General features: G+C 50.8%; 1 protein-coding gene across 3 annotated transcripts in view; it reads left to right on the forward strand.

Annotated features, from left to right (window-relative positions):
* ADCY5 (adenylate cyclase 5) overlaps positions 1-6,040 on the forward strand; it is a 162,745-nt gene extending 156,705 nt beyond the window's left edge. For all 3 annotated transcript variants that reach the window (XM_047790662.1, XM_047790647.1, XM_047790655.1), the window contains 2 exons: positions 3,395-3,519; positions 5,291-6,040. In XM_047790662.1, coding sequence (XP_047646618.1) covers positions 3,395-3,519; positions 5,291-5,419 — 254 coding nt within the window. In that variant the 3' untranslated portion in view covers positions 5,420-6,040. The remainder of the gene's footprint in view (positions 1-3,394; positions 3,520-5,290) is intronic.
* The last annotated feature ends 4,065 nt before the right edge of the window (positions 6,041-10,105 follow it).

A 10,105-nucleotide genomic window follows, 5' to 3' on the forward strand; every position in this document is an offset into this window, starting at 1 on the left:
ACAATTTCATTCAGTAAAAATGAAAAGCCGTCAAATGAACTATCTATACATTTAAAATACTTAATGTATGAGCATGGGACAAGTCATTCCATTTGGGAACTTATAGAAAATATTGAACCTATATTTTTACAAAACTATTGGCAAAACAAAATGAATAAAGGGAAATCGTTTTAAAAATTGAACATGAAAGACTAAGCAATGATTGTATTTCAACTTTTTTTTAAGTAACCTTAGAAAACAACATGGGTCAGTGAGTGTGTTGCTGAGTTCCAATGGTTTCTGTGTGCATGGGGGCCAAATCTCCAGGTGCTCTGAAAGCCTTTCTAATCTACCAAACTGGGGAGAGACGTGGTGAGGATGTGGAGATAAGTCTAAGCCATGCATCTTCCCTGGACCCCTTCTTTGTCAAATGCCTCAGCCCTCATCAGGTGCCTTTGAGGAGTTTTGTAGATGCTGTGACATCCTGAGGTCAGGGCTGCTGCAGGGGAGAGGGGGAGTCTGAGCAGAGGCCCTGGGGCAGTTTTGAAACAGGCAGAGCAAGTATTCTACTTGTTCAGAAAAACTTTGAATCAAAACCCTATATATTTTTTTCATTTTTTGTATTTATTTTTAAAATTGAAGTATAGTTGATTTAAAATATTACATTAGTTGCAGATGTACAACAGTGATTCAATATTTTTATAGATTATACTCCATCTAAAGTTCTTATAAAATATTGGTTCTATTCCCTGTGCTGTACACATTTTTTGTAGTCAGTTTTGTTGTTTCATGACCCCAACTTTTTTTTTTTGTCTTTTTTAGGGCTGCACCCATGGCATATGGAGGTTCCCAGGCTAGGGGTTGAATCAGAGCTGTAGCTGCCAATCTACACCACAGCCACAGCCACATCCATGCCAGATCCAAGCCGCATCTGCAACCTACACCACAGCTCACAGCAATGCTGGATCCTTAACCCATTGAGCAAGGCCAGGGATCGAACCCAAAACCTCATGGTTCCCAGTTGGATTTGTTTCTGCTGTGCCACCATGGGAACTCCTTTTGCCCCAGCCTTTTATTCTGACAAATTTCAACTCTACAGAGGAGCTGAAAGAATAACACAGGGAAAACCCATGTTCATCAACACATTTGGCCCATTTGCTCCCCTACTGTATCCACAAGATGATCTCAGAATCACAACTGACAGTGTTGCTCTATAAGGTTCAGGGTATCTCAGCTGCTCATTTTGTCCTCAGCATGTATCTTGCCAAGGATGCCCAGGCTTTCTGAGTAAGAGTCACTTTTTCAGCAGAAACTTTGCTTTGTCAAGCACCTCTCTCTCCTCCTCTTGAGGAAGGCAGAGGTAAAGAATGCTCTCCGAAAGAGGAGGCCTTCATTCTTAGGCAAATTTTAAGGCATTATGAACTGCCTGGGGATGTCTCAGACCATAGATGATTCAGATGTTACCTCTTTTTTTTTTTTTTTTTGGTCTTTTCAGGGTTGCACCCATGGCATATGGAAGTTCCCAGGCTGGGGGCTGAATTGGAGCTACAGCTGTCGGTCACAGCCACAGCCCCAGCAACATGAGATCCAAACCGCGTCTGAATTACACCACAGCTCACGACAACGCTGGATCCTTAACCCACTGAGTGAGGCCAGGAATTGAACCCGTGTCCTCATAGATACTAGTTGGGTTCATTAACTGCTGAGCCATGACAGGAACTCCCAGATTTCACATTTTGAGAAGAGGATCAGTAATTCATCAACAAAAATACTGGCATTTGGTTTCTCAAAATTAGCATATTAAACCGAAATCTTGGATTCCTAAAAATCAATATTATGATCATGAATGTCCTCAGGAGAACTCTTGTTCTGGCCCAAGCGTCGGGAGCCAGGCTTTCCCTGAGGAGCTGGCTGTGTCACCTGTGGGCATATGCCTGTGGACTGGCCCAGGCTTTTGTTTTCACATTGGCTGCTAGAAAGCCAGACCAGAGCCAGCTGGGGGCGTCTTTAACTGACAGGCAGCCTGTGTTTCTGTATTAACTTCCTTCTAGATTTCCTGTGATGCTGCCATTCTTATTTTCCTTTCACTCCATCTCCCCCACCTCTGTTGACTTGTCCTTTTCTCCTGGTGTGTATTTGTTCCTGTGAGCTGCCCCAACTCCTTCCGTGGACCAGGACTGGGGACTGGGTGGCAGGCAGACAAGTAGCTGGCCAGGCAGTAGGGAGCCTTGTGTGACAGATCCCTTCTTACAGATCCAGCAGTGTCTTCCCCACGGAGCGCGGCTTCTGGCCAGTGAGGGTGAAGTCAAGCCTGGGAATAGCCCGTGGGGTAAAAAGCTACTTGTGGCTTGATGGGACCAGAGAGGAGGTCGTGGAAATGTTTTGAGGACTGATGACATTTCTTTTTTCTTTTTTTTTTGTCTTTTTTGTTATTGTTGTTGTTGCTATTTCTTGGGCCGCTCCCGCGGCATATGGAGGTTCCCAGGCTAGGGGTGGAATCGGAGCTGTAGCCACCGGCCTACGCCAGAGCCACAGCAACGCGGGATCCGAGCCCCATCTGCAACCTACACCACAGCTCACGGCAACGCCGGATCCTTAACCCACTGAGCAAGGGCAGGGACCGAACCCGCAACCTCATGGTTCCTAGTCGGATTCGTTAACCACTGCGCCACAACGGGAACTCCCTGATGACATTTCTGACTTAGTAGCAGAGGGGTGTGTGGGGGAGGAAGGACATTGGAGGTGGAGACCAGCACAGCAGAGGTCAGGGCAGGCTTGCTCAGTGTTCTCCTGGGTGGGACAGAGTGGAGCTGAAATGTGAGAGGCAGATGACAGCCCACGTGGATGGCGGCAGGTTGCTTCCTGAAGTCGGTTGTCACAGCATCACTGCCCACGTCCAGATGCCTGGGGCAGGATTATGTGTAGCAAAGAGAGACGGGGGGCAGGGAGGTGGCTTAGGAGCTCAGTTCTAAAAATAAGAATGGTGGCGTCTCTGAAACAGTGGTGGAAGGAAGAAGAAAATGGCGAGTCTGGTGTGTTGAGTCTGAACTGAAGGTAAAATCTTAAATGCCACTGAGAGAGGGATAACTAAGGAAAGGCAAGGGGGCAATACAGGAAGTCAGTGGACACCTCAAAGAGGGCAGAGGATGGATTTGCAGGAGCTGAGCATTGCCTGTGTGGCGAGGACACAGGAGCAGTGGCTTCTGGTGGTCTCCAGTTAGGAGGCATGTGGTGGCAGCAGAGCAGTGGCAGCTGTAGGGTTAGGCACAGCCTCAGCACTGGAGCACCCTGGGTGTCTCAGGTTAAGAGGCAGGGGGAGAACCTGCCGACTGTCAAGGTGGGGATGGTGGTGAGGGAAGGCGGGGCACGCGTTGGTCTGAACTCTGATGAGCATCCTGACTTCTGTCTCCTGCAGGGCTCAATATTGGTCCCGTGGTGGCAGGGGTGATCGGGGCCCGCAAGCCTCAGTATGACATCTGGGGCAATACGGTGAACGTGGCCAGCCGCATGGACAGCACTGGTGTGCCCGACCGCATCCAGGTGAGTGCAGGAGCATCCACCAGCCGTCTCCCTCACATGGGACCTCTGTGCCATTGATGCTAAGCCATATTCCAGCAGGCCACCTGCAGTTCCCCCAGCCAGAATATCTACAGCCAGATTTGAGGGTGATGGGGTAGTTGATGCTGTCTTGGAAGCTTGGAGAACACCATTGTGTCTCAGGCCCTCAGTACCTTGGACAGATCTTCTGTCCTGTGCAAAGCCCTCTAGTGGCCACAGAAGGAACTGGGGGGAATGAGGGCTGCGGCTGCCAATGCCAAGGCAGGATCTCGTGCCACCAGCGAGGTACCAAGAGCAGACACAAGACTGCTGCAGGGAGCAGGGTCTTGCCAAATGGAGCCTGAAGCACTCAGGGCCTGGTTTTGAGAGCCAGACAAGGTTGCTGGTCCCAGGATGGAGTCCCCACCATCCTCAACAGCCAAGGTGGGCTGTTCAGAGACCCGGAGACTTTCTCTCTCTTCATCCTTTACAGGCTGTTGCATGTGATTCCTAGATCTGCTGCTCTTCAGATGCTTTTGTTTTTCTCAGGCCTTGCTTGCTTCTTTCTGTTCCAATCTGACACAGAGAAGCCCTACACTGGGCTCTAGTCTGGCCCACTGGGTCCCTGGGAAACTATGGCAAGTCATTTAGCCTCCCAGGCCTCAATTTTCCCAAGTACAAACTAGCCATTTTTAAGGACCTGTGCTCACACTGACACTGCCTAACTTCCCCCTGACTTCTTTCCCCTGCGCGGGGGGTGGGGGGACCTCCAAACTAAGGGGCTGACCCAGCACAGCCCTGGCTGCCCTGTGGGTGCTGCCTGAGGGGCCTGGCCATATGGCCTTCTCTCACCTCCTTCCCTGTGCCAAGGTGGGGAGGGACAGCAAGACAGGACGGGGGCCATAAGGGGAGACGGGGAAAGAGGATGAGCGTTTACAGAGCTTCCAACTCCCCCCCACCCAGAGGTGAGGGACTGTCAGAATCCAGTGGACAATTCAGCACCTTGGCCTAGAGCTTACCTTTTGTGGAACAGACTTCATAATGTGCATCCCACCCAGCGACTCCTGCCCACTCCTCCCTGGCCTGACAGTAGGTCATGGTGGCCGTGCAGGCAGGGAGTGCTGGCAATACTCAGAAATGGCTCTTGGATCACCATGTGGTGAAGCATGGATTTGTACTGCTACTCCTGTCACCTCTGCTCTGGCCCTTTGCCCTGCAGTAGGGTTATGGCATTATTGAAACCAGCCATGCGTTCTCTTTGTTCCAAAAGCTAAAGCAGAGATGGGCAGTGTAGTTTGGTGTGAATCCGGGCTCTGCCATTTATTAGCTGTGTAACTTCAGGCAAGTGACTCAGATTATCTTAGATTTGCTCATATCATAGTTCTTGCCTCTTACAAAGATGAAATGAGATCAGCCATGGTTCTCCAACCGTCTGTGGTGAAAAACCAGTTTCCAGAACTGTTTCTGATCAATCAGGGGTGAGACTTCGGTAACTGATTGCGGGGAGTCCGACTGCTGTGAGCTCCCGAGCGCCTCCCCTCAGCTTCTGCGTTTCTCTCCTTGTGCACGATGACTGGCAGTTGGGGCGCCTGTCAGGCCCAGGCACGTAGTGGGTGCTGAGGTCTTTCCGGTCTCTGAGGCCCTTCCTCGGAGGAGTCGCCCAGCAGGGGGCGCCTCCCGCCCACCCGCATCGAGGGCAGCCAGGCGGCTCTGCCCCGCCGGCAGTCGGGGCTCAGGTCATGCATGACCTGTCCAATCCTCCTTTGCCCCCTAGGTCACCACAGACATGTACCAGGTGCTGGCCGCCAACACGTACCAGCTGGAGTGCCGGGGTGTGGTCAAGGTCAAGGGCAAAGGCGAGATGATGACCTACTTCCTCAACGGAGGGCCCCCGCCCAGTTAGCAGCTGCCGGGCCGCCAGGGAAACAGAGGCAGCCCGGCTCCAGCCCACGAAACCGCCCTGAGATTTTCCACTTTGACTCCAGAAGCAGCTTCCGCCTTTGCGGGCGGGGCGGGCGGGCAGCCTCCGTCCCGGGCCCCGGGGTGCCAGCGTCCTGCGAGCACCAAGCTGACCAAAGATGCCTCCCCCTGTAGAAGATGCCGCCACACCCGGTCGGAGTCTCGAGTTTTCGAGCGGGTGCTGCTGCCGCGCGGGCAGAGAGGAGCCGCTGGAGGGACGTGGGTGCGCGGCAGCCCAGGCGCGGGCAGGGCGGAGAGCCCGACCTCGGGAGGGTGGGGAGACGGTGCGGCTCTGGCCCCGGGGAGCCTGGGGATCCGGGGTCCCCTTTTCTACGAGAGCCTTTAAACTTGAGACAGAGGCCGCGGCCCTGCTCCGTGATGGAGGGGCCCTCGGCAGGAGTGCTGGCTTTGGAGGGACCTTCGTCGCCGTCTCCTCCCACGACCTACACTCTCAACGGTGCCCCAGCAGGGGCAGAACTAACTGCGAGGGGGAGGCCAGAGGACTCTGAGCAAGGAGTGCTGGTTCTGAGAAAAAGAAAATATTTATTAAATAAAACGAAACACGTTTCTGTGCCCTTCTTTAGACTATGCTAGTTGTATGCGTGTAAGAGCCCCACAAGCAAAACCACGGAGCCACAGGGGAGGGAGGGGGGGATCCCAACCTGTCTTTTTGTATTTTTTATTTTGTATTATTGAAAACCTTGGAGATCTAACAAATATACCAAATTCTATATTTTGTAAATTCTCTATATTAGAAAACAGCTGTGCACAGCAGGGCATTTGTGCTCATTTGTACTGTACGTATGTGAATGTGTGTCCTGGAGTGTGTGTGTCTGTTTACGCTGTGGAACTGGTCTCATTCAAAACATGTGTTTCCCTCACATCAGATTTTCCCAGGTCCAACCAGCCCAGTGAGCGTGTCCTGTGGGATCCCACACATTCAGCTTAAGTAGGAAGATGCATGCACACATTACCCCATTTTGCTCCCTCCCTCTCTCTTAGGTTCACTCGCTCATCACTTCCCCTAAGTAAAATGCAAACAGAATGAAAAGAACACAAAAAGCTTCTTTCCCATCTCAGGCCAAGTTGAAACCGAGGGAAGCAGCCTCAACCTGCAGCAGACAGCCTGGCCACCATCCACCCTTCAGCTCCCTGAGATGCCAGCTGTTTGCTGCCTGCAGAGAGGCAGCTGCTGCAACTCTGAGCACAGGGATGGCTCCAAGTGCTCAGCTGGTGTGGGGGTGTGATGAAAACTCAGACTTGGGAATGTGATGTGCAATCCTCAGGCTCAGGGAAGGGCAGTGGCCTTGCTCTCCACCTGTAAACCAGACAGGAAAGAGTAGAGGCCAGCTTCACAGTCCATGGGGCAAAGCTAGCAGAATTTCATTTTGTCTGGTTTTTGTTTGGGGATGGGGAGCAATTAAATATACCAAGAAAAAGTTTTATTTTTTATACCCTATGAGGGAGGCAGTTGGAAAATGGTATACCATCATAGAGATATATTGCATAAGAATCCTTAGGTCCTGTGCCCAGTCTTTTTATTGCTTCTCAGGGCAGGATTATTCTCGATTCCAACATAAACTTGAAGGAGGTAAGGAGGCAGCTATATGCCAGCTGCAAAATGTTACTTTGATGCCCACCTACACCAACCTCCCCTTTCCACACAGCATCTCCCACCCCAATTTGAACACAGCTTTGAGAAGCAAAGTTTATGACCCTAAAACTGACAGCCTTGGTCCGAATGCGCTTTAGCTGCTCTGTCCTCTGAATTCTGCATCACCCCTCTTGCATATGTCTCGAGGGGCCGGCTCTCTCCACAGTGTTGTATTCAAGTCCCTGACCCCTCCACAGGGCCCGCCAGTGGTGCTGGGTTTTCTTTTTGCTTCCAACCTGAGTAGCGTGTGTGCTGAGTTTCCCCCGTGTCCCCCTTGTTGGTCACGGCCTCCCTGGCCTTGTGGGGGCCCATCCTTCCCATCCCGGCAGTGACTGGTGACAACGTGCAGTGCTAGCTCTTCATTCCCTCTAAGGGGTGTGCACTCTTTTTATCCCTGCTCTTGCAAAAACAGATACAATTATGATTTCCCATGGAAATTGAAAAGTCTATTTAAATAATTTAACTATTAAACACTTTCACTGGTAATGTGTCCTGGTCTGATTTGTATCTTGGGCCGTGGGCCTGATTCAGAAGAACAGTGCATTCAGCACATATGGGCGCCACTGAGGGAGCCTCAGAGGGCAAAAGGGTCCCCTGAGTAGGGGCAGAACTTTGCTGTGGACAGGATGTCTGCTGAAGATTGCAGTCATTGTAGCAGCAGGTGGAAGAACACTGGTGACCTTGGACTGAGGAGCACATGCCAGGATGCAGGAGGCTAAGGAATGATGAGGAGAGGGGCCAGGGGTGAAGAGGACGAGAGATGGAGGATGGAACCAGAAAAGATCCAGGGTTGAGAAGAAGATGTTTTAAAACAGGCGAGCCAAACATGTTCTATGCTAAAGGAATGAAAGTTGAAAATACAAGAGGGAACATGGATCATTAAAACACCCAGGGAGTTCCCGTCGTGGCTCAGCAGAAACGAATCTGACTAGCATCCATGAAGACACAGGTTCGATCCCTGGCCTTGTTCAGGGATTTAAAGATCCCTTGTAGCCATGAGCTGTAGTGTAGATTGCAGATGCGGCTCAGATATGGCGTTGCTATGACTGGTGAAGGCCAGCAGCTACAGTTCAGATTTGACCAACCCCTAGCCCGGGAACCTCCATATGCTGCAGGTGCAGCCCTAAAAAGACCAAAAAAAAAAAAAAAAGAAAGAAAGAAAATAGGGGAGTTCCTGTCGTGGCTCAGTGGTTAACAAATCCGACTAGGAACCATGAGTTTGCAGGTTTGATCCCTGGCCTTGCTCAGGGTTAAGGATTCGGTATTGCCATGAGATGTGGTGTAGGTCGAAGACTCGGCTCGTATCTGGCATTGCTATGGCTCTGGTATAGGCCGGTGACTACAGCTCTGATTAGACCCCTAGCCTGGGAATCTCCACATGCTGTGGGTGGGGCCCTAGAAAAAGATAAAAAAAAAAAAAAAAGGCAGGAAGGAAGAAAGACTAGAGTAGGTGGCAGAGCAGGAGATGCAGGCAGGAGGTAGAAACAACGGCTACTATTCACCAGGCAGTCTCTGCATGCCCCACCCTGGGGTAAGGACTCTACAAACCTGATCTCATTGAATCCCCCTGGCCAATGCATTTCACCGATGGCGAAACAGATACAGAGTGGCTGTTATCTGCCTAAACCCACACAGCTGGTAATTAACAGATGCAATTACAGTGGGCCTGTCTGCGAGGCTCATGCAGGTAAGCAACTTCACATGGGCCTGGGACCCCTCCTCCCCCAAGAGGAAGGGGACCCTTTTCAGCAGTTCCTAGCGGCTACACCCATCAAATGCAAGGTTATATTTGGGTTCAGGAAATTAAACCACAGGGGCTTGGTCAAATTAAATTGAACACAAATGAAAAGGAACCAGTGAAAGAAACTGCATGGGGGTTCATTACCATAATAGCTACCTGGGGACACAGATGTAGTAGGTCACGGGCAGGTCTCCTGCCCCAAAGAGAATAGATATCATTAGGAATTCAAATGCGCTTGGCGAAGGATGTAATTGAATAGAACTAAAGTTAACTTTAGCTTTAGTTCGATGGGCTGGGGTGAAGCCATACATAATCATTAGTTAAATCCATTTTCACCTGTAACCTGCCTTCGCTAATTAAGTTCGATTTAATTGTTGCCACAAAAGATGTGCCTGTTCTTCAAGGACATGTGGCCTAAACAATAAGACACCGGCCTAAGGTGTTTTCTACAGACTTAGGGTCAGCCTCGATTTGTTCCAACCCAGCTGGTTAAGACGCGTAACTACTGACCCTTCAACTGGGTATGCGCAGAGGCCTGTCGCTTAGTTTCTCCTGCGCAGAATGAGTTTTTCCCACCTTTTCCCAATCACCTTCCTCGATGTTCCCCTTAGATCGCCCTGCCTCATTGGTTATTCTATATAAATACAAGGCCCTTGTGTTTCCGGAGGCGGATTTCCAACGAGTTTTCGCTTGGTTGCCTTGCAAGTAAACCGCCTGCTGCAGCCCTCAGTCTCAGCGTTTTGGCTTGTGCATGGGAGAGAACGAGCCTGGTTTTAACAAATTGCCAGCCAGAAGGTAAGTCCAGACAGAGATTTTGCCCATGGTACTCAGTGTCTGTGGAGTCCAGGCAACTGTCTGGTCCCCTTCCAAGACACACACACACACACACACACACACACACACACCCACCACACACCCACACCCACCCCATTTCCTGTCCACTCCTCTTCCAAGACACTCACACCCACCCCATTTCCCTAGAGAGGTGTCACTGGCCTCCTCCAAGACACACACACACCCATTTCCCCAGGGAGGTGCCACGGACCTTAGTTTCATTTTGCAGTGAAGAATTGGTTTGGGGGTTTTGAAGATGTCTTTTGGGTGAAAACCCTTGTTAAACACAGCTGTGCAAGCCTGACCAGATCATGGTTGGAGGCCTACCAGGTGGGATTTTGGCATATGATGGTTACGAAAGGATACAGCTGCTAAAGTACTCTGTGCCTGGGTGAAAGGCT

Source organism: Phacochoerus africanus, chromosome 1 (genome assembly GCF_016906955.1).
Source record: "Phacochoerus africanus isolate WHEZ1 chromosome 1, ROS_Pafr_v1, whole genome shotgun sequence".
NCBI classification, from domain to species: domain Eukaryota; kingdom Metazoa; phylum Chordata; class Mammalia; order Artiodactyla; family Suidae; genus Phacochoerus; species Phacochoerus africanus.